Source organism: Prinia subflava, chromosome 2 (assembly GCF_021018805.1).
Source record: "Prinia subflava isolate CZ2003 ecotype Zambia chromosome 2, Cam_Psub_1.2, whole genome shotgun sequence".
Taxonomy (NCBI): domain Eukaryota; kingdom Metazoa; phylum Chordata; class Aves; order Passeriformes; family Cisticolidae; genus Prinia; species Prinia subflava.
The window spans coordinates 64,602,652-64,626,844 of record NC_086248.1 but is presented as its reverse complement, the minus strand read 5'-3'; the positions used below and the strand labels follow the sequence as shown (position 1 = coordinate 64,626,844).

Genomic DNA, 24,193 nt, shown 5'->3' with positions numbered 1-24,193 from the left:
ATCTGCTCACTCAGGATGGACCAAAGCGCCACGGAGCAGATCTCTGATGTGCTCTGAGGTTGTTCCTGTTTGGGAGCACCTGCAAAGCGGCCCCTGTGATAACTCAGAGACCTAAAAGGATCTCAGCAGAGCAACAAACAGCTTCACAGAAGTTTAATTCTGACATTTCACTCACAAAGAAGTTTCAAATGAACTTTGACAGCACAAAGCAATTTAAATTCAAAATACTCAAGAACTTATGCAAGCAAATCCTTCTGGCTACAAATGTCCCAATGAGTAAAAGTTCAACACGCCAGCTTGAAATGCAGCTATAAAGCAAACTCAGAATAAATCTAGGCACATAAGTCCCTTTAAAACAGAACATATGCAAAACACATGTCACCTGTCAGCTCATTACTAGTTTTGGTAAGTAGTTAGAAAAAGACTGATAACCCAATTAAAAAAAAAAAAAAAAAAAAAAAAAAGACACAGAAAACCAAACCATACCAGCAATATAAGGTAGACAACTCAAAAAGAGTTTGTTAGAAATGGCTTCAAAGAAACAGACAAACGCTCAGCTCCTCCTGTGGAAAGTGAAGTTGCAAATTCTGAAACACACAGGAACAGAGATGCACATCCTTTCGCATCTGCAAACTGAAGCTGAACTTTAGAGTGATGCCTGGGAGTGACTTGCAAGGATTTCTGAGCAAAACCACTATACTTCTAAATCTAATGAAGATAGCACTTGGATGGGTCTGCCCACAGTCATTGCTTGAAACTGCATGTCTGCATTACATAAAGTGTGTATTAAAAATATACTGAGGAAACACAATTAATCAGCCAACAGCCATATGGCCTATTCATATGCTGTTTTGATAGAAAAGCTCGCTCCTTGATTTAGAGATAAACTTGGACATATGTTAGACAAGGGTGAGTAGAATGGGACTGTGAAGGAAGGTTAAAAAGGAAAAAAAAGGAGAGGACTAAAAGTTGGACTCGGACTTCACAGTCCAGCAAGCCGCAAAAGGCATCCGCGCCTACACCAGTGATACAGCGGTCGATCCGCTTGCGTAAGCCAAAATCTCCTCCCTGCACCCTCCTCGCCCTCAGGGCCAAAATAAAAGCGAGTTAAAACGCTCTCGCCGTGTACATCCCTCCTTAGAGGAGACGCAAGGACATCTGCCCGCTTTCCCTATAGGAAGCAAGGGTTTGCAGCAGCCCGTCGCTCGCACGCGTTTGAGGCGCAGCCAGACCTTGGGGCCCCGCAGCGGGCCTCGCTCGGCAGGCGCCGGGGCGCTGCCACCAGGTACCTTGACCCTGCCGAGCCGTCCCTCCGCCCTCGCCGGGGCTCACCCGGCCCCGTTAGCAGCGTCCGGCGGGTACCCACCCACGGGTACCCACCCACCCTTATTGCGGGAGCTCGGCGCTGCCTCAAGCCGCGGTCGCAGCCCGCAGCCCGGCGGCCGCCCCCTCCAGACCCTTCCCCTGCGGGCTCCGGGCGGCTCCGCGCCCCGCGTCAGCCCCGCCGCACTCCGAGCCCGCGGAGCGGAGCTTTCGGAACAACCATCGGCGATATAGGAACGACGGCGCGGCCCCGCCGATGCCCCTGCCCGGGGCCGGGAGCGATCTCGCTGCTACGGCGGGCACGGTTCGGGAGCGCCGCCCGCCCCAGCGCGGCTCTGCCCGCCGCCCGGGCTGGCTGTCCCCGGCCGGGCCGCGCTGGTTCCCGGGGAAGGCGGCGCAGCCCCCGCAGCGCCCCCGCACCTGTTGCGGACGAGGCCGCCGCCGGCCCCGCCGCTCTCCCGCTCCGCACGGCGCCCGGGAGCGCAGGGCCCCCGCACCCGCGGCCGAGCCGCGCCGCCCCCCCCGTGCCCCGACCGGCCGCGGCCGCGGCTGCTCACCTGCGGGGCGCCGGCGCCCGCCGCTCCTGCCCGCGGCCTCCGCCATGTCTCCTCCTGCTCGCCCAGCGCCGCTGCTCCGCCCCGCGGCTCCGCGGCCCGGGGCAGGTGAGCGCCACGTCCCCCGCCCCCGCCGGCGGCTCTGCCCGGCAGCAGGTGAGGGCGGGACCGGCGCCCGCGGCCCGGGAGCAGCCGCCTCTCACGGGCTGGAGGCGCTTATGCGGCGGCGCTGCTGCGGAGGCGGCTGCCCGCGCTCCCGGCCCCCGCGGCGGCCGGGCGGCCGAGGGGCCGCTGCTCACACAGGTGTGATTGGGTTTGGTTTTTTTCCTTCAGAGCAGCTCCCGTCGCATTGGCACAGCTTGTTCGGTACCGGGGCCGAGAGAAACAACAGGTTTGGGGATGCTCGCCATCTCGACAGTGGGTGGGAGGAGTGGCGGCCGCCTCGCAAGCCCGGGCGATGCGCCGCATCGTGTGGGAAAGAGCTGCACTGCTGTAGACTCGTTGCTGCGGCACGTGCCCTTAAACAGCCGGCTTTAAAGCTGCGTGCAGCGCCTTGCTTCCAAAAAAACGCCTTTGTGAAGAGCTGCCGATGTATCTGTCACTTCTGTAAAGGTCACGGGGTCCTGTCGCCTTTCCTTTGAGTTTGCCTTAACTTGCTTTGTGCTGCTTTTCAGGGTCATAAGAGTGTTTCTCTTTTAAAGTGTTCTAGTCTGCATAAAAACATCATTTAATTTTGCATCTGCTCGTAGGTAGTACCAATCATCAGAACTACAGGTGAAGGAGGGTGGGTGAATTGGGGAATTCATAGGATGTAGCTGTGGATGCAGGCAAGAAGGTGGAGAGAGATGGTGCTTGGACCAAGCCAATGTCAGCCACCACACAGAACATCCTCCTTTCACAAACTGCTGAGTTCAGAGCACAAGGTCACCTAGGGCAAGGGAAGACAAATATTCTGTTGTTGCACCAAGAGCCATTTGTGCTCTAAAACAAGAAGTTTGGGGCTTGACTCATAAAACATGCCCCGTGGCTTGTGGGCAGGAGAGTGTCTGTAATAGAAGAATAGGCTGGGCTCTGTGCTGAAAGGTGCAAAAGACAGCAAAATCAGCACTGCCTTGGTCGAGTTTTCACTTCTGTGCTCTCTTAAGGGGGGTGTAAAGGTGTCTCTCAGTCAGCTTGAGCCCTGGATTACAATAGCACTGATCCAAGTTCAAACCCAGTGGTATGGCCTATGGTCAAAATGTTGCCGTCAGCAAAATCCTGCACTAACAATTTCCAGTACCTCAGTTGTGGCCCATATAGGACTCACCAGCATATTCTGGGAGCCAGGCTGAAGAATCCCAGGCTGACCTCTCTGATGCACACCATCCCAAAGTGTGTTTTGTCTGAGGATGTAAAAAATAACATCTGGTACAATCTGTATGGAGTAGCCTGATGTAGGGATGTTACATAAGTTTTTGTCCACAGATCTAGTATCTGTATGGATTAGCTGTGCTGCTCAGGGAACCACATTCAGGCCAGAATTGCTGGAGGAGCATAAGTGCCCATGGCCTGGCCTGGACAGGGATCAGATGCAACAGAGTCTCACCATGGAGAATGCAGAACTGATTGCTGAGCGGTGCTGCAGAAGCCACCTCGGGTCTGGTGAGGCCAGCAAAGAACTACAGGAGTTAATTCCCAGCTGGTGCCAGGCTAGGAGACACTCCTGGAGACACCCAATGGAAACCTCGATCACGTAACCTTTCTTCCTTACATAGCTGGCATTTCTGAGGAGCCTGAGTCACAGAGAACAGGCTGCATGCTTTCCAAGTAAACAGAGCAGTGCAATTACCTTCCAGTTATACTGCGTGAAACCAGAGGTTTTAAAAGCTGGACCAATATAGGATCATGATTCACACAAAAATCAAATTAGGGAAGTTCGTTGTCTTAGGGCTACTTCTCAATGGGTACAGGTTTTTTTAAGTTTTACTAGTCAGCTTCCACCACTGGTCTTTCTAAAGGTTTAAAATTACCTTGAAAATATATTGTTTTCTGCTGTAATAGCAGTAGAAATTAATAAACAGTAGCTGTGTTCCTCGTGAAATGCAGTGACGTTTTAGGAATGAGTTGAATACATCTGTGCCTAAAAATCAGTAGAACCATCTTCAGAGTAAAAAAAACATCTGACTAAAATGATTCAATCTACTGTTCTTTATCTTATTTTTTAATACATAATTGTTGCATTTTAGCCAGCAAAAGTTACTGTATACATGTTAGGACAACATGTTTAGGTTTAAAAAAAAAATTTAGTTTTCTTTGAAAATACCTGCTGGACCTGAAAAATTAAGAACATAAGCCTTATACTGGTTACTAAGGCTTATGAAGAAAGAAGCAGCTTCTTGTCCAGGCTAGTCTTACCCACAGTGGAATTTTTTGCAGCTGCCCCAGAAGAATCTTTTGATACTCAGTGCTAGAATGGTGGAGCAACAATGACAGTGGATGGACAGGGAACAGCCACCATCCTTTTTCATTACATGTGTGAAAAAATCATTCCATAAAGAAAAGCAGAAAAAGAAACAACAGGCCACAATGACTGCTCGGTGCATGGAGGCAGGACCTTTCATTTCTCCAGTCAAGTACAGCACCCAGAGAAGAATTTTGTTTGGTTTTGTCTTGTTAGTACAGGAATTAGACTAAATAGAAAAACCAAGAAAATATTCAATGCTATGGTTATCATACTCAAATCACAGAAAGTTTAAGAGGTTTCAGAAAGGTTCCCTTGATACTCAGTATGAATTTTTTTTTGTTCCAATAATTTCCAGTCCTACACAATTGTTATTATTTTAGAAGTCCAAAAATATAGGAAAAAAGTAAGTCTTAGGTTATTTTTATTTTCAATTGTATATGTCAGAGATAGCTTTAGAACAAGCTAACATTACTGTGGTTCAGGTGTATACAACTGGTACAGTTCAGTAGTACATAAACAACTCTAAAACAAATGCACCATAGAACTTAAATTACCAAAATAAACAATATTAAACTACATAGGACGGTAGGTAAAAACAATTACCTTTAGGTCTTGCAGACTAAAAGAAAAATATCTAATTATGATTGAAATTATGAAGCTCTACTACAGATAATATTGAGATATATTACAAAGAAATTGAAAAGTTGTCACATTTTGGTTTTGTTCCAGTGATGTACTGTTACATGAAATCTTACATCAGTTTGTCATGAAATTAACATCTGCTTACTTTAACTACAATATTTCATGAGTTTATAACTTTTGTGTGTATGTTTTCTAAAAATTTTTGAAAAACTTGCATGTAAAAATATTTAAAGTAAATAATGTTGCAGGTTGTTTACAGATTCCTTATGGATTATAGGAGTAAAAGCAGTCAGGAAGCTGCAGTGTTTTTAACATTGGTAAACAAATACTGGATTAAAGTGCAACAGTCCTTCTGACAGCACACCTGCTCTGGCTGAAAGGAAATCTTTTCATCTCTGCAGAGAAGCAAAGAAAAAATCAGTGTCAGGCATGTTTCTCTCGAAAGTCAGTGATAGCCTTCCAGAGTGTGCACAGCATTCCTCCTCTGTAAAGAAAAATCATAAAGACACTCAGGTACAAGGACACTCTCTAGCATGAAAGCCTTCCAACTGAGGTGCTTTCTGATTTTCTTGCTCTGGTTTTTATCAATGATATTCAGTGGGAAGGCTGATCAAAGGTGAAATTCAACATGCATTACTAAAACAGAGAACAGAGTCCTTTTCTGATTACAGGACAGGGCAATCTTTCCACTTGGCAGATGCCTGCTGTCTGGAATTCAGACTTCTGGTCCAAAGGACTTGCATAACCCACATCTGACTTCCAACATGAATGCAAGTTGGTGACCTATACACTGGCATGATTAGGTGAAACGTAGTGTTACTTACAGGCCATGAGTAACGTTTCTGAAGTTTGAGGATGATAATAAACTACTGAAAGTTTTTTTAGCTCTACTTTTTAAAATAAAAGCTCTAATGGGATGTCCAGTGTCTCCAGTAACCAGGTAAATGCTTTACTTTAAAATTTTGCCTTCAATAGAAAAAGCTTATTTTAAGATTTAAACAGCATCAGCTGTTTGGCAGAATGTATCAGCCTACAAAAACATACTGGAAAGTGTGACTTATTTTAAATTAATAGTACACAATGTAATGAATAGAGACTTAGTATCAGTTAATTTTTCTTCTTACAAAGCACAGTTCATTTAACTGTGAAGCATTACCTCAGTCTCAGGCATTTCAGATCATCTCGTGTAACATAGCAGAGAACATCTGTTAAGGTATAGTCTTCAGCCAAGAACTGCAGAAAGAAATTTAAATTAACATTTTGTTAGAAAAATTATTCTAATTCCTAAGCTCATCTTCCTAGAATAATCTGCCCCTAAAAATAGAAGGTTAAATTTGGGAGAAACCTAAAATTGGGCTGAAATGTGGTACATGTAATGGAAAAACATTGTTTCTACAAATACAGTAAAACCATTTAAATTTTACACTGTATACTCTGCATTGGCATACCACAACTTGAAAGATGTAATGCTTTTACAGCTACTCAAAACCTTTGTCAACTGGCGTGTCTATTGTTACCACTGGTATCTCAGAATCACAGACTTCACTGAACACAAGTTAGACTAGAAGTAATACCACATTTAAATGGTGGTATTTACAATTATTTAAATATTATTTCATTTCCATGAGAAAATAAAACCAGTTAAGACCTACCTTTTCAAAAATGGCATCTAAATTTGATGTAATTGAACTTGGAGGAACCTGTGGTCTGATCTGTAGGAGTGATAACTACATGCAGGTATTCCTAAATTAGCTGAAATCCTCAACACCTCTGAAGTTATATAATTTGCTGCAGAGCAGACTGATCTACTTCAGGATATTTCACTATAGCACAGTTAGCTAAGGGTGAACATGTATCCATGCATCAGCAGGAATGCTGCAGTGTGGAAAGACACTGAAAACCCAAGAGTGTCTATTTACCAGGATATTTTATTGCTTTATTCATAATCAGATTTAGGAACTATTAATGGTACTGTATATTTATGACAGCCTTCACATTCATGGCTTTTTCCTATCCTCTGAAAACAAATTAATCTCTCAAAATGTGCTAAAGTAATTAAAAAGGTTTGGTACTTTTTTAAACTGAGTTACAAAACAGTACTGCAACTGTGCCAGGCAGTGAAGAGGATCATTGCTACCTTGTTTATCGTGGCCTCGTCAGCTCCATGAACTCTCAGCCAGTTTATGAGATCAGGATCTTCGGTCCCTGTGCCAGTGGAATGACGATGACAGACAGACAATCCAGGAATATCTGGAACAAGCATATTTGAGACAAGGTTCTGTGTTGCCAAAGCAACCTCTTGTCATTTTTGCCTCCTCAAGCGCTTTCTTCAGTGAGCTTTCCCTTCTAGCTTAGAATACCAGTATCTCCATAATTAAATGCCAATTCCCAAAGAACACAATCACAATTTATAGACAGTTATACATTAGTTTCTCAACTTGGTTAAGGGTACAGTAAAAGTAGTATGAACATTGATACACATAAAATTTCTCTGCCCTCTTCTGAAAATGACTTTGCCAGTCCAAGGCACATCAATTTCACTGTCACTGTTTCTACACAAAGGTTGTTGCATCAATTAACTGAAGTGTTAACTCGTACAATTGCTGCACAGGCAATGTCTTAGGCTGAGGATCAGCTGCTTTGGGGAAGCAACACTTAGAAGCACACTACACAGAATAAACTGCATTAGCACTTCCACCTTCCTCAGGGCAGACACAGCAAACTTGGCTTCCCTCAGTAATGTTAAAGTTTTATTTGCATCTCCCCAGTTAGATCCTCTTGAAATTTCAATGGAACAATTGGAACAGTCTGTAACTCAAGGAACATATATCTAAACATACTAGATTATCCTCTCCAGGAATAAGATTTATTCAGTAGGATATGAGCCTTGTATTCTTCCATATAATCACAAACACAAATATTTAAATCATACCATTCCTTGTAATGTGATTAACAAATCCAGTCATTTGTTTCCACAATGTACATTCTTACTTCAGAGCAAACCCTACCAGAAGCAGCACAATAAAGCATCTTTGCTGAGACTGGCTCAATAAAATGAACAGATGTTTAGCTGGCACTTTTTCATCTGTAGCCAGTATGAAACTTTTCCTTAAAAATTTTTCTCACTTACCTATTGGCTGTGACCTGAGCTGTAGGTTCCTGATCTCTTGATCTTTTTCTTCTATAGCTTGATGCAAGAGGACTTGAAATTCTCTCTCCTTTTGAACTAACTCCTCCAATAACCTGTGAATCAATGGGAACAAAGCACTTATTTCCTTCAGTCTCCTCAAATTTTTAGGAAGGGAAAGATCTTACTATACCTAAACTGGAAACCTTTCTGACAAAGACAAGGACAGACTTCTTCAGCTTTCACAGGTATATTCTTTCACTATTGATTGATTATGACCTATATCAAGATATAAACATTCATAGAGAAGCTCCAAACACACCAGCCTCCACATAAATGTTCACCTACTAAACAAGCTGTATGGTAGAAAATTACAACAAAATTTCTACAGCCTGTGCTCTGTTTTAAACAAAACTGGAACTGAGAACAAATATCCAAGTGGTTCATAAACTAAGGGCTAAACCTTTGCAAGGAAAAAGTGCCAGTTCACATCTCTCCAGCAGATATTTGCAAAGGTAAGGAAAAGGTAGAGCAGTGATGAAAATGTGGTGAAAATATATGGTAGCATTTCATAAATATGAAAAATACATTCTCAAGCACACAAGGGCTGTCCATTCCTCACATATAAGGCACTTTGTGCCTGCCCTCCTGAGCTATATTAAAAGTGAGAAAAGAGGAGGCAAAATACTTGCCTACTCTCCTAAGCAATTACTTCTGAAAATGTCAAGCAGAAGTAAATTGAAACTCATGTTTGACCTCCTTCATAACACAAACCCAGAGAGAAACCTGGAGAGATTCACTGGCTAGCACCATTTCAGCTGATCAAAAGAAAATAGTCAGAATATAATGGAAAATTAGTATGTAAAACTGCTGCAATTTGTTCTTTTAGAAAAGTGGTTTAGTAAAATGCAGGATTTGTGAATAATATGTTATCAGGAACTTGGTCAAAATTTGGACATAGAGAACACACTCATAAACCTATAATTGACTCCTGAGTAAACTTATAATTGACACCTGAGTCTTCAGAAGTTCTGCCTTGAAAGGATTGCAGCATCTTCATCCCTTTCTTGAAACCTCTGGCAGCCTGAGAAGTATGCAATAACTGTTCCATTTCAGCATGTTTCCTTTTATTTATCTATGTATTAGATTTTTTTAAACATTTATACCAGTTTATACCAGGTTGCAGAGCACTGCAACCTTTTTCTGAAATACAGGTATTCAGTTAGAAAATGTGGCATAAAAGCCCCTTACCTGCCTTTGCACCGGGGTAAACTGAATCCCACATGATTGCATTGTAAAAATATCTAGCCCTACTTTTAGCTTGCATGCAGGCCTACCAGAAACATATTTGCACTTGAGTGCTTCCACACCTGAGCTAACAAACCTTAACAAGTCCACCCTACATGGGAACAGAGCTGCTTGGTGCATCTACACAACCCCACAGCTTCGTTACTCTCAGTGCAAACTGATATTCCATCCAGACAAGTCACCCTTCAGTTAACTTAGTCCTAGTCTATCTATTCTGGTTGAAAAAAGGCCTTCAGGGCCAATAAAGTAGTCCATTCTTTTCTTCTGATGACTGCTTGCTGCTTATGCCAATAAACCTTTCATGAATATTTAAACAATTGTCTGCATTATTTATTCAAAATTTCTGCTTGAATGACTGGATGTGATTATTTGGTCAAAGCCTTTGCATTTGAGAAATTTAAAGAAGCAAAGTGCTAGCAAAAAAGCTGATCCTTTCAGAGCCTGTTCCCCACCATAGGCTTGTAAAGTGAGTCAATCTAAAATATGTATGTATTTCTTTAGATATATCAATAAGACAATCAAAATATTTCTCAGGCAAAAAAGTTAATTGTGACATAAGGACCCCAAAATACTGATACTTTATTAAAAACAGTACAGTCTAATGAATTACTCTAATTATGGCAACCTTCTTCTTATGTAAAAGTAAAGTGCAATTTAACATTTTAATTTCAAATGGAACTATAGCTCAAAGAATGTTCTACCAGCATAACAACTGTCTTATTGAAGAGATGTTATCTTTTTATCAAGGTCACATTCAAAATTTACTGAGGTCAGTAGGAAATCCAGTGGCATAAATCACATGGTGCAAAAGCGAAATATCTGCTTTAACCAGACTATTTGGTATATTTGAATGAAAAGAAGATGAAATATATAGAAGATCATTTGGATTTGTATTTCTCTCTGACATTTTAAAAGAACAACAAATTTTAAAGAACCACTTCTCACTTGCACAAAGTGCAACATATTTCTGAAAAAAACCAGACTATCCAAATTTCTGGCTCATTTCTTTTTTTATACAAAACACCTATTTTCCCCACCTTTCTCTGAGGAAAATAACTTATTTAATAAAAAGGTAATGGTGGCTGGTAAGCACAGAGCCTTGCAGTGATTTCTATGCACTAAACAAATCTGAAGCAGCTTCTTTGTGGAGTTTCTGTGTGGCTGTCTATTAGCTTGAGTTCACTTGCTGAGAATAGCCATAGAAAAGAACATCAAGTTCTGCCTTAATGGAAACAAAACATAACACCATTCATCAGCCACACAGAGCACACCAAAGAGAGAAAAAACAGAAGTTTGGCAGCAAGTCAGCTTTTTCCAGGCCTTCTCTAAAAGGGCACCTGAAATCAAGTCCGACCTTAATTTGCATCACTATGGATTTGTTGAAATTCATAAAACTATGTAAGTGATCAGTCACAGTTAAACAAGGATCATCAGTAAAAGGAACAACTTACATTGCAAAGGATTTTTGGCACTGTCACTGGTATTCCAGCTTACATATTTTGAAAGCTAAGCAATACATACTGCTGTAAGCAGGCTAGTGTCCCTGTCTCCTGATGGCCAGACTTACCTGTTTGTCTCTAATTTTAGCCTGCCCAGCTGGACACTCAGTGATCTGTGAGCAGCCTGGGAGTCGTGGGACACTGTAGAGCTGAGTGTGCTCACACCTGAGGTAGCTACTGCATCTTCCAAGACAATGCAAGGCTGCTGGATGGTTTGATTCTGAGGCTGTTCATCTTGATCTTCAACTTCTATGTCATCTTGATCAGCTGTATCACTTTCAGATGCAAGACTAAAATGTGGCCTCAATTCTATTAAAATATAAGCAAAAGAAAAATCACCAATGTTAATATCAAAACCAAAGCAGACCCAATTGATTATTTACAGATCGTCCTATAGATTTGGTTACAACAGACCTGAAATTTCTGCAACAAGAGAACAGATATTTTCTAGAGGTTTAAGATCACTCAAAACATAACAGCACCTTTGTTTATGCCAATTATTATCCTGCCTATTGAATGTTCAAGAGCTGTAAAAACAAACATCTGGATGAACATGACTCCAGTTTTGGCTACCACTTCATGTCAAATTGTGCTGAAGTATCATGTGCAGCAGAGTTTCTCTTGCTTAATTCCATCCTCAGTAGTTTGTATTTTCTCATGTGTCTGACTTGAAACATTTTATTAAACAAATAACCATTATTTCTTTTCTATCCAGGTATTCCTGCTGTTGCTGTTCTGGCATATTTAGCATTCCATCGTTATAAGAATACCAAATTCATCAAAAAAATGCATTGCAAAAACGGAGAGGAAATTATGAAAAGGCCCCTCTCCTGACAACTTAAAGCACACTTCCCTTCTACCTATCAGAGGGAACACTGCCTCTTTCATAATGATGCACATCCACAAAACTAAGAACACAAAGCTGTACCCTGGTTTCTGTTGTTCCCTGTCTAAACTACCTACCAGAGCCTACCAGGTATGTAAGATATGTACGCAAGATGTGACACTCCTACACAACTCATTATTATAACAACATCTGTTTGTTAATTGTGACTTTTTAATATAAATCTTCCTTCCTTCCTTCAATTGTGGCTCTTTACTGCTAAGAACTCCCTCTAGTCTCCTTACCAAAATGTACTTTTTTTCCAAGTCACACTTGCTTTATGCCCTTTCTACTGAGTACCTAAACTAACAAGTATGTTTCACTTCTTTAGGAAACAAACATTTGTTCCTTGATTGGCTTCACCTCTTCACTTCAATGCTACATACCATTTTCAAGGCTGTACATAGTATAACACAGCTGTGCTTCCTCTGAATTCAGGAAAGCAGATTTAGCAACTAGCAGTTACCCAAATATTGCTAGGCAAATACGTCTGAATTTGCTTTGAACTTATGTTTTTATTATTGGGATGCAGAAGTTCTTTGCCATTTCTCACCACCAGGCAGCATAAAATTGGCTTTGTACATTTCCTTAAACATCCCATAACTTTTAGAACTGTTAAGGCCAGTGATGAATCTCCACATCATTAAAAAAAAAAAAAAAAGGAAGACAAAGGCACAAAGGCAAGGGAAACTAATCAGAAGTAGGGTAGGGCAATTAGGGAAGCAGCAGATGATCAGTGCCTGAAAACTACTGGGGCACAGAGGCTTGTGTTTAAGCTTGACCACCTACAAGACATGCTGCCACTGAGCTTTATGGGGAAGAACAGACTGTTAGGGAGGAATTCTACAGTTACTGTGATTACACAGCAAGGAAGGACATGCCTGGAAGAGGTGTTCAGCATTCTAATCAGAAGATAGAGTTTTTTTGTGACTTGCAAATTACACAGAAACTCTATTCATATATTGTTGGTTGTGCTAGGGATATGGAAAATAAGGAGAATAGGAATAGCTGTAATTTTCAATGTAATTTTCAGATCCCCTTATTGATAATCTAAGACTCAACCCATTGCAGGAAAAAGGAATGTAGGTATTTCAACTTAAAGCATTAAATGACTTATTTGAAAATATCACCATAAATTCCAGCATTAGAAGTTAAGAAGAAGCAGAGAAACTAAATTTGGAATAGGTGGAGAAGTAACAGAATTGTAGAGGGCTACAATTCCATCTAAAAGACTCCTTCCCTCAGTGAAGCCATACATTCTAATTCCACATTTAATGCAATGTACAAACTGCAGGCACTGCAGACCTGTTTGTTTGGTTTTGGCAGGTTTCAAGTCAGGGGTTTGGGGTTGTTCAGGGCTTTTTTTTTTTGGGTTTGTTGTTTTTTGGGTTTTTTTTTTTTAAAGATAGCTTCTGACCATAAGCAGTAACAATATTTTGCACCTAAAAAAAAAATAGGTCCCAGAGCACCTTAACATACTACTACTCACCGTGTTGCAGAATCATTTAGATTACACATTGTGGAAAGGTGCTTTCCCAAATAGCTTGAACAATACACAGACCAGTTTCTGAATTGCAAAACAGATAGTTAACAGGAAAAAGGCCACTGCTGGTTTCAAAATCATAAGTGAAGCATCATAATCACAACTCTAAAGCATGTTTAAAGAGATCAGCAGATAAACATTTGCTGAGTATTAAGAATGACTCACCTGGGACCAGAATTGTAATAGCAGTCTGCACAGCTTTTCTGATGATGCTGTCCAGTGCAAACATCCAATGTGGCTTAATATTATGATTTCGGAGAACCTTATTGACCTAGTAGGAGAAAATTCAGTTCAGATATTACAAACCCCACAACTTAAATGAGAATATATGCCATATAAAGTGTATAAACTTATAGATGCTGTATCTGAGCAGATGATTACAATTATTTCTTGATAGCAACATTACCAATTTCATCCATTTTGTTATAAGTCATGCAATATTTTGTATATTTCATCAAGTACTTGTTCCTGTGTTAAGTGAATTTTGATGGCTGTGATACTTAACCTCCATGGCTATGGAGAGAAACTTCAAATGAATGTGAGCAAGACAAATAACAAGGACTATGTTTATGAAAGGCTTGTAGCCAAAGCTAATTAATCTTGTTACTTTTTTGGCATCACTTTCACTGCTTGCTCTGAGCACTACTTGTCTGTTCTAAAGTACAATTGTAGGAAATATCAAAGAACTAATGTAATGCCACTCCTACTTAATTCTGAAACCAGTTAATTAATGTTAGTTTAAACAATTAGGGAACTTCATTTGAGGGCTGTACCATTTTCTCTTTCCTTCTGCTTCTTACTTTGTACAATCTGATGGTTTTCTACATGGGGTTGCTCCTATTGGCCAACAGGCCTGCTTACAAAATGCTTTTAGCCATATTCTCAAATGCCTCTAGAATATGCCTTTTAGCCATATTCTCTGGATGCTCATGCCACTTGCACAAATATCTCTACCTCATGGAACTGTTTTCCAGCTCCTGAATGACAAGGAAGTACCTAGCCAACAGTAAGCAACAACAGCACAAAACTCAGTGCTGTTTTCCAGGCATGGAAGCGATCCAAAGCCACAAAGCAGGAGCAGAACTTAAACAGTTGCAGGAAGTGACAAATATAACTGTATCTACAAAATTATCAAGTTACAGAGTTATAAAAAAAAGGAGCAACTACTAAAAATGTGGCAAAAAGATATTTCCCTCTTCCTAAAAAAAGAACTAGCTCAATTCCCTCATATTGTGATAACCTTTCTGTAAAAAAATGACTGAAGTTACACAAATGATGCCTTTAGAGGATATGTAAAAGTTATTAATCCTATTATTCTCACTGCCAAAAGGCAAGAGTATTCAGTAATGCAGTAATTTATGCAGGTACCTGCACTGGCTTTGGTTGGGATGGAGTTAATTTCTTTCACATGGTGCTATGTTTCAGACTGTAACTAAAACAGCCTTGATAACACATGCATGTTTCAGCTCCTGCCGAGGAAAGCTTAGGTGCTGTCAAGGCTGCCTCTGTTTCTCACACTGCCCAAGCAGCAAGGGAGCTGCGGGTGGACTAAAGGCTGGAGGGGCACATGGCTGGCACAGCTGGCACCTAGGAAATATTCCCTTCCATATAAGATAATGCATGGCAATAAACTAGAGGCTGCTTTTTCCAAAGGAGCTGTTGCTTAGGGATTGGCTGGGCACTGGTCTGCTCTTGGTGACTGACTGCTTTTTGCAGCACTTGTAAGCCTTTTTTCCCCCCTTTAACTTATTTAACAATCTTTATTTGGACCCACAAGTTTTCTCACTTTTGGTCCCTCCAATTGTCTCCCTCTCCTTGTTGGGAGAGAGTGAATGAGTGGCTGGGTAGGGTCTTTCCTCTACCTGCCAGCCAGGGTCTGCCCAGCACAGCAGTGCCTCTGTCGCCTCAATGCTATGGCCAGTGGCCACGAGGTGGCACTTGGACACTGTGTTTGGGTTCAGAGAGCTGTCAGCAGTGCCAGGGGAGCCTGCCCTGGGCAGGACACCCGGACAGCAGCTGCCCCAAAGGCTGCCCACTGTCCTCTGAGGCAGCACGACTCCCCTGGGTGAGCACTTTGCGCTTCCCACACTGACTGCTACTGAGACAGTGACATGTGCAGCTAAGTGCAGCTTTACTGAGAACTGAAGAAGCATAACCTGGCTTTGTCAAGATCACAACCACCCACAGTTATGTGATTAAGTTGTTTATATTGCATCACAAAATCGCATTTTTCTTGGTTGGTTCTGATAAGAATATTGTGATTATTAAACACTGTAACCTAAGATCACCTTTTTAAGCCCCTTTTCCTCACTTTTAGCAGTACTTCAGTCTCTGCAGCATCTGAGGTCTTGATACTGTCCTGGATTTCATTGTAGTACTATAGAAATCTATTGTATGGCCAAACGAGTTAAGATTGGGTACATAGAAAGCAGAGGTGTTTTTCTAACTTTCTGTGGGTTTAGTTAAATAATAGATAGTAATGAAAGATACATCAGTTAAAAACCAGCAACTTCTAATGGTGAAGTTAATGGAAAGTAAATTTTTACTGTTAAGAATATAACACAGGAAATAAATTACTGCCAAACAACTGATGCCCACCAACATCTCAATCAGAACACCAATACAAGTATTCATACTATTACCCCTCCATTGTTTTCTTGACCTCGTATGTTTTTTTTTTCTCTTCCAGTGTGAAAAGAATATTAATATGAGGTTAATAGAGAAAGCTGAAAGCATACTCAGAAGAACCAAACAGAAAACTTTTGATTTGTAGAATGATCTCTTTCTCAAATTCACTTTTTTTTTTTTTTAATAAAAGCATCTAATTCTCGTTAGTGTAGTCTATGCATTAGTTTACATGCTACGCCATCCTTCCTTGTGTAAGTGCCCCAGGTTTAAATTCTAAAGGAATCATCCACCTCAAATACTTACCTGAATTGTAATTTCATTTTTACTGCATGATTTCAGTCTGGACAAGTGATACTCAGCACAGCTGCTACCTCCCATGTTCATTATTCATCTTAATCATTAAACCTAACTGCTTGTGAACTAACACTTAAATACATACCTTAAGAAAATATTTGCTTTTCATAAACTAGCTATTTAAAGGCTACCCATGCATGTGTTTGGTTGCTCAATGTAGGAAATGTTACATCTCGCATTTATTGTTGGTAGAAAGTAACAATTTTAATTCTCCTTATCTTGCTTCTTATAAATTGAAATAAAAAATTCTGGTTGGGCAGAAACCTTCTGCTAATCAAAAATACCAAAATAAGAATTCAATACCTTGTATTACAAGGTAGACAGACTACTATGGGGGGCAATGCATTAGTTTGTAAGAGAAGTTTAAGAGATCTGCATTTATGTAGGATAGACCTTCTTACATTCATTGCTGGTCTTATTTCCCAGAAAACCTTCCAAAATGGGATAGTTAAAAAAGGCTTTCCTGCCTTACTATTATGACACAATATTCACACAATTATTCTGAACCTTCTCTATTTTTAATTAGCAAAATCTCAGTAGTGTTCAGGGTCTGTGTCCTGCCAAAGGATCACAAAGCAAAGTCACTGCTGTGGGTTCAGATTTTGCTATTACAGTTTCAAAGCCCTCAAATATTATTGTTTCAGCAACTCTGGGTAGAAGTTAAACAAGTCCTCTTTGGTTCTGGTTTGTTTAGGTTTTTCCAGTTTAGATGCACAAATTTCTTATTAAAAATGACAACTTACAGCATCTTGAAAACCAAACAGCACAAGCTGCACTTGGCTGATACCATGGCTGTCAAAGTCCAACTCCAGCTTCAATTTGGAAAGGGTGGTTGAGATGATTTTGCGATCAGTGGACCGTACAAACTCTCTGAGGCTGGAAACGAGGGTTGTGATATGTTCCCATTTTAGCTTGGGTTCTTCAGCTCCCTGCCAGGAAAGAGAGGAAAAGAGATAGCTTTAATAGTCATCTTTTGAAATATACATCCAGAAGGAGTTCAGCCAATAATGTCAGTTGGCAATATAGGCTTTCAGAAACTCTGCTGCTATGGTTAAGGGAAAGGTGCAGCTGCAGGTCAGGTACTGGTGGCAGCACAACTGCAGCAGCACCGAGCTCTGGGGCTGAGCCCCCTGGTGACACAGGTAGGAACTCGATGAACAAGCAGCTGACTTTGTCTGACACCAGTTGCTGAAGAGTGTAGTGCACACTGTAGTGTGCATGTGGTTTTGTACAGCAATGAAAATATGAATGTACTGCGCCCTGGTTACTACACATTACTCGTAATTGCAAACACACATACTTTGCAGTGCTTCTAATTTCTGTGTGCCTTTCAGGACAGTGTGCAAAGTCCTACAGCAGCATTTAAAAGAAGGGATTAGTCAAAGTTATGCAGGAGGCTCACAAAAGGACTGGTTGTTTCTTATATAATTTTTTAATTTCCCTTAATACAGAACTTCTACACTTAGCTGTTCTTAAAGCAGGTCTACAAAGATCTCACCTTTCTAATATAAATATTCATTTGCCTGTTTTTAAAAGCTTTTGTATTTTTACATGAGCTACCAAAGTAGTGAAAAGTTCAAAAGCATTCATCAGAATAACCTACCTAAGCAGAGCACTGTATTTGCTCTCATAAGTAAAGTTATGCCAACTGAATGCAAATTTCAAAGCCAGATCTTATATTAAGCCAGAGTTGTAGTTGAACATGAAGTATTAGATGCTTATTCTGAAGGAAGTAAAGATTTATATTGACTAAGGATATCCAGCATTGATTTCTGTAAGAGAAGGACATATGGTGTTTGGTTCTATTGCATTTGCTGGTTTTATGCCATGAATGTTATGGCTGGCCAGACACCAAGAACTCTTGTTTCCCAGTAATACTGAGCTTTTAACTATAGTCAATTAATCCTGATCAGGATGAAACAAAGATAATTTGATTGAGAAAAAAGCTTAAAAAAAAGGCAAAAATTCTAGAGCAGAGATACCATTGACTAAAATATCCACCCGAGATAAAAGATCCTAACCTCTGATCCTGATGTGCTTTGAAGCATTCACCTGATTATTTTCTATGCAGAAGTGAATCTCACTATTCTGCAGTAACCAATCTTTTCAGGTAAATAATTAAAAAGCCATTAGGGCAGCTAGGTAAACGCACACTGTAGCCCCGGACTAGAAGATCCAAGTCCATCAAGGCAGTAGGCAATATGGGGATAGGATGAGCAGTATGACTTGCTAATTGGAAATAGTGACCCATTTTGTGAGGAGCATTCTCCTCCCCTAGTCCTTATATCTAATGAGGAACCTTTCTTGTGAAAAGTGTTTGTGAAGAGAAAAGCTATATGAAATCCTAAATCCTGATGAGACCTAACAAGCAAGACAGGCTTGTTCTTTTAGCAATTTCTTGCATTTCTCAAGGGGGAAAACAATCTTTGGGAATCAGAGCTCTGCCTCCTTTTGAAGGGCAGCAGTCACATGAACATGAGCTTTGAACTCTTTGGCTCTAAAATTCTGTGTCTCTGCTTCTCTCTCTGGCCGTTCCAGCCCCAGCTGAGAATGGCATGAAACACTGAGCACACTCTTTGGGATTTGTGTTTTCAGCCTCTCGCGATCACTGATTATTACTTGCATACACAAAAACTGTGTCTGTTACAGCAACACTCTCGCAAAGCACAGATCACAAGTATCTTTCTCACTGCCTTATCTTTTAACATTTTCTGTATTACCAAGATAACTGTGGGTTACTCTCTCCCCCCTCCCAAGAGTTAGAAGCTGTTTTCATTTGCACGGCACCAATTTCAAATTACAGTAACTGTAGTACATACATAATAATCACATTGGTTTGCATCAGTTTCTAAAAACTAGTATCTTTAGAAGCTGAGTCATCATGTTTTATACAAATGTTTTAGACCAGCAGTACTTTGCCTTGAGAATGAAGTGAATCAATTAACTACTAACACACACACAAACAAGAACAAAAAAACCTGTCATCCAATTACAGTGTTGCAACACTTAGCAGTGCGGTCATGACCTGTTATTTCTTCAGTGTTCTCCTGAACTGATACATCATCATAATGAATCATTCCCACAAAGGAGTGCCAAAAGGTCATTTGCAATTATTTCTTTGTTTGCTGTAGCTCTCACAATTATTACATCTTCCCTCCACATATGCTCCTACTTCACTGAGGAATACTGCAATTTAATTTCTCCCTAGCCCCCTCTTTCCCCTGTTATGGCTGTTGGCAATGGTCTATCCATTTTTTCTACACAAGAGCCTAACATAAGACCAGAGCAGGCCAAATAACCTAAACCTCCCTCTGTCAAATCAGTCAGCCAGGACACAGAACTTTAAAAGGGGGTCAAGATAATGCACTCCTGGAGATGATCTACTTTATATGAGTAGGCCTGACTCAGTCAAATTTGAAAAATACTGGCAAAATTGAGTATCATGAAAACGTGTTTTTCTGTTGTCTTGCCAGTACTAATACCCAGGTATATACATAGTAATTACAAACAAAAAAGGCATATGTAATGCACGATGAACAATTTCAAAGCCTGTTTTTAATAGCCCAGATAAAACAGTAACCATGAAAGCTCACATGGCGTATGCTTTCTAGTTTAATTAAAGTTCATTTCTAATTGCTTTATTATGTTTAATTTCAAGAGTTCCATGTAACTGCAGAGAAGTCTTAGAATTCCATCAAATTCTTGCTGCCCTCTGAAATTACCTGAGTCAAAGCTTCCATCAGGTTCCTCACCACCTGCTCTTGGTCCTCAGTTAATATTCTGTGGAGGGTGGCTCTCCTTTCACTATCTTTCTTCAGCATGAAAAACCCAGAATCTTTCTCCTCAGGTGAAGGAGGTGCACTGTGATCCTCAAAATGTTCATCTGGGATGCTGAATGAAAGACACAGTGAAAAGAAACATCATAAAAACCATTCTGATGCAGCATTTTTAATTGACTGTGTAACAAAAATGTCAGGTGGCTCTTTACCTCAGAAAAAGGGACCGGATTCCCTTCCCATCTTTTTCTCCACAGGATTTGGCTCTTGTTTTGAAAGAGAATGGATCAATTTTTAATTCTGTATCAGGTGAGACAGAACCATATTCACTGCTGCTACTTGTATCTTCCACCAGAACAGGTACAGGTAAGGATATGCTCCGAAGATACTCTATTTGTATAGGAATATTCAGAAATTAGAATTTAGTAATACCATCAGAGTTTTGAAGTGAAGATTATTTTTTCAGAGACAGAAAATCTCCAGCCTTCTCACACACCAGCACAAAATATTAGAAAAAAATTGACAAAAAACTCCTAAAGCTTTTTCATCTGAAGTAGAGTTATCTTTCAGGTATGTTTTTATCCCTGAAAGATGGAAATGTTGAGCTTCTTGAGAGTTCACTTACAGAACTTCAACACTGAAGTGAATGTGCATCTCCTACCATGACTTCCAGCAGTAGGAAAATGTTTCTAAAGGGAAAGTCATCCAGGCACCTTCCAAGATCTTAATTTTATGGGTGTATATAAATATATACTTATATCTACTACATGTAAGTATATATACTCTAACATATATAATATACATTTCTTCATCTGATTAATTTGTACAAGTTTAATTAATTCATAATAGTTAACTAATGATAATAGACATGCAGGTCAGTCAGAACTTTTAGTTTTAAATCCTGAGCACACATTAGCACTGCAGGAAACTACACATATCTATTTCACATGTGCACATTTCAAAATGTACTTTGATACCAATTCAGCATGAAGGTAACTATGTGTGTGCTCAGTTCCCTCCCACACTCTCCCAGTTCATTTCCTGAAAGAGCTGGGTATCCTGTATCCTGGTCTGACAAGGGTTTTTAAATGCATTCTGGTTTGACAGTTATAGAATTTAGTCTGATGAAAATCTGTGTTATCATTCTCCACAAACTTTGGCTCTGTGGCTTGGTTTCCATTGGTTTCCACCAAAGCCATTGGTTTCCACCAAATGTCCCCATAAACGAAAGCACAGCCCTTCAAGCCTGTATCACCCACCTGCCTGGACAATTAAGCCAAAGCCTGGTAGGATTAAAAACAGTTGTCCAGATATGCACAATGAATTAGATGTTCCTAACAGAGAGAGGTCAGTTATTTTGACAATTGGCACCACTTCTCTTTCCAACTTTTTATTGCTCACTAATCATACCAGAATAAGTGATAACTGCAGCATCTACACAGGTTTGTTTTTGATGGAGAAGGAGGTTAAAACTCACCATTTGTGTTAGCTGAAAGGACTGTGTGAGAAAAGGAAAGAAAAAAGAAAGTTAAATATGCTGAAATTAACAGAAAATAAACATAGTCTGAAGGATAACTTCCCATTTTTATGGACTATCTTAATTCTCCTGGCTGCAGTCTCAAAAAGTGTAATTTATTGCAATTTAATTTTATTCTGAGGGGGTGGAAACCACACTAAAGGTGATCCTCGACCATCATCTTTACCTGGTATTTTTCTTTCTTTAAGTATCATGCTAAAAATATACAGAAGATATTTTCCAAAGTATATATCCACACACAACAGAAGGGATTTTAAATTGGTACCCTACTATTACTGCTCTCAAAACTCCATTGCTACTTTCCATAGTTTAGAACACTACAGAAAATGAACATTACCTGAAAATGAAATTTAATGAAACAAAAATAATGTAGTGTATGCACATTTGCTATGGGGCAAAGATTAATTGTGTTTATGTAGAAAAATCCACTGAGATTTAGTAGCATTTCTAACCTTACAGAAAATATACTCTATATAAATATTCTTTCAATGAAAACGTATGCAAATTAAAAAAGAGATAAAAAATGAAACAAAAATCCAACAACCATAAAAGCTGCACAAAATCACAGACTTTTAGAAACGTTATTAGAAATACTTATATAAATTGACTTCTGTGACACATAATAGAATTCTGCTACAGCAGTGTTTCTGCAGTAAGCTGTGGGTACAGAAGGCCATAACTGAGCATTCACATGGGTTGGAGATTCTCTCTGTTCATCCTAAAGTCTAAATCAGCAGTTTCAGGAAACAACACTATGGGCAAGAGGAAACTTCCAGACTGAATTTAGCAATGCTTACCTGAGAGCTTTGAAGGAGACTTTCTTTTCTTGCTTGAAACCTTCAAGAATTCGTCTATAAGTAGTTCATGGGCAAAAGCTCGTTTATCAGGATCTGGTTCAAAGCAACGCAGTATAAAAGCCTTGGCTTCTGCAGACATGGATTCAGGAATTTCTGGGTGTATTTTAAACATCCCCACCTGAGACAAATAGACAGAGAAACAATGGCCTAAACCTCTTCCCGAAACACTAAACAACATCAAAACAACTGTTTAGATAGCAGAAGTGGTATATCATTCTCAGGTTTTAATATTAACTTTATACAACTAGTTTATTAATTCAGAGAAAAAACGCCCCCAAACTATTATAAACTCCATAAACAATTACATTTAAAAAACCCCACAGCTGCAAGCAGAGGCTCTTTACAAAGCAGGAAACTGCTTCTTTTTTTCAGTTTGGTATTGGTTTTTTAAAAACACCCAGACTACTGAATAGCTGCTATCTCTTTACTAATCTATTCAAAAATACACAGCAATCCCTCTCAGCTGAATCAGATGATTGTTCTGAACATCCTCAAAATCCAGGCACTTCCTTTATCTCCCTTTCTCGCAACCTCTAATTCCAGCTTCTCCAAAACAGTCGTTGGATTTCCTGTGTTTAGAAATACAACTCTGAGCTGTACAAGGAAGATGTCTGACCTTAAACATGGCTGCTTGGGGTTCTCCCAGTTCATAAAATGGGGGTTTCCCTGTAGCCATCTCAATGATTGTGCATCCCAAAGACCAGATGTCTGCAGCCTTCCCGTAACCACGAGGCCCCTTGTCTATGATCTCTGGTGCCATGTACTGCAGGGTACCTGTTTAAAACATACTCTTTTTTGTTTACTTAGGTGTAATAATACTGCAAATAGATAGCTAAAAGACAAGAGGAACAAAATGACTGAGGAGTGAGCAATATCAGAAGAGTTAAAAAAATCCCCTTTTATTATTCAAAAATTTTCACATGTATTCTACATAAAACTCAAAATACTACTCAAGATCTTACTTGTGCTAAAAGCATTTGGTATCATCTACTGATCTGGAGATCGCTTTTCAATTTCAATGACAATTATTAAATATGTCTATGAACTTTGGATCAGAGATAGCTTTCATTTATTTTCTTATATCTTAAGATTAAAATATGGGAAAGCACTCTGAATTGTACCCAGAGAGGAAGAGAAACCTGAAATCTTAACCTAAAAGAGTAGGTGATATGAACATTTTCTTCTGAAGTAAGGGAATCAATCTGACACATCATCCTGCATTCTGTTCCTTTAACAGAAGCAATGGAAGAGCAAAGGATGGAATTAAAATAACAGTCATTTCTCACTTTACATAATTATTTAATGCAGTGCCACTGCATGATTTAACAGCCAAATCAAATTATCAAGCAGAAGGAGGTGCAACTGAATAACACGACACGCGATTCTGGAGATGAAGTCAGGATGTCCAAGCCAATCATGAAAGAAAAAGATCAGCAAGATGAAGAAGCAATGTGCACAAAGGAGACAGACTCAAATAAAGCACAGGAGACACACAGCTCTTCTGTTGTAGAGGACTTTGATGTCACAAGTGGAACATCCGAAACAGGATTCTCTTTGAACAGTGCATACAAGTACACCGTATAGATTAAGATTATGTATCTGAAAGTTATTTTTCCAGTAGCCTTTTATACTGATTTGAAGTCAATGAAAGTTCAGCATCTGTGGATTCTGACCCTACATACAGAGTTCGAGTGAGGATAAGAAAGTCTCCTCTAAGAA

At 40.0% G+C, this 24,193-nt stretch overlaps 2 protein-coding genes and 1 long non-coding RNA gene across 7 annotated transcripts in view; 1 reads left to right on the top strand and 2 right to left on the bottom strand.

Moving 5' to 3' along the window:
- The window catches only part of MAP7 (microtubule associated protein 7), a 109,695-nt gene extending 107,662 nt beyond the window's left edge, over window positions 1–2,033 (bottom strand). For 2 of the 3 annotated variants that reach the window (XM_063390295.1, XM_063390296.1), the window contains exon 1: window positions 1,881–2,032. In XM_063390295.1, coding sequence (XP_063246365.1) covers window positions 1,881–1,926 — 46 coding nt within the window. In that variant the 5' untranslated portion in view covers window positions 1,927–2,032. Of the gene's footprint in view, window positions 1–1,880 lie in introns of all 3 variants that reach the window. The other variant, XM_063390293.1, reaches the window with a different exon arrangement.
- On the top strand, window positions 2,018–24,191 carry LOC134546944 (uncharacterized). 3 transcript variants are annotated; one of them, XR_010079316.1, is made up of 5 exons: window positions 2,018–2,180; window positions 8,150–8,337; window positions 10,985–11,066; window positions 11,612–11,872; window positions 16,012–16,433. It is a non-coding gene; the product is annotated as an uncharacterized LOC134546944 (long non-coding RNA). The 3 variants fall into 3 exon arrangements; XR_010079317.1 differs by lacking the exons at window positions 10,985–11,066; window positions 16,012–16,433 and adding an exon at window positions 23,712–24,191 and having other exon boundaries at window positions 2,023–2,180; XR_010079315.1 differs by lacking the exon at window positions 10,985–11,066 and having other exon boundaries at window positions 2,023–2,180; window positions 16,012–16,427.
- The window catches only part of MAP3K5 (mitogen-activated protein kinase kinase kinase 5), a 99,256-nt gene continuing 79,163 nt past the window's right edge, over window positions 4,101–24,193 (bottom strand). The window contains exons 19-30 of the mRNA XM_063390292.1: window positions 23,091–23,248; window positions 22,415–22,592; window positions 21,558–21,578; window positions 20,293–20,470; window positions 20,027–20,195; window positions 17,048–17,233; window positions 13,488–13,593; window positions 10,965–11,205; window positions 8,093–8,205; window positions 7,100–7,212; window positions 6,119–6,195; window positions 4,101–5,446 (exon numbers count right to left, since the gene is read on the bottom strand). Of these exons, the coding sequence (XP_063246362.1) occupies window positions 5,386–5,446; window positions 6,119–6,195; window positions 7,100–7,212; window positions 8,093–8,205; window positions 10,965–11,205; window positions 13,488–13,593; window positions 17,048–17,233; window positions 20,027–20,195; window positions 20,293–20,470; window positions 21,558–21,578; window positions 22,415–22,592; window positions 23,091–23,248 (1,601 nt within the window). The 3' untranslated portion in view covers window positions 4,101–5,385. The remainder of the gene's footprint in view (window positions 5,447–6,118; window positions 6,196–7,099; window positions 7,213–8,092; window positions 8,206–10,964; window positions 11,206–13,487; window positions 13,594–17,047; window positions 17,234–20,026; window positions 20,196–20,292; window positions 20,471–21,557; window positions 21,579–22,414; window positions 22,593–23,090; window positions 23,249–24,193) is intronic.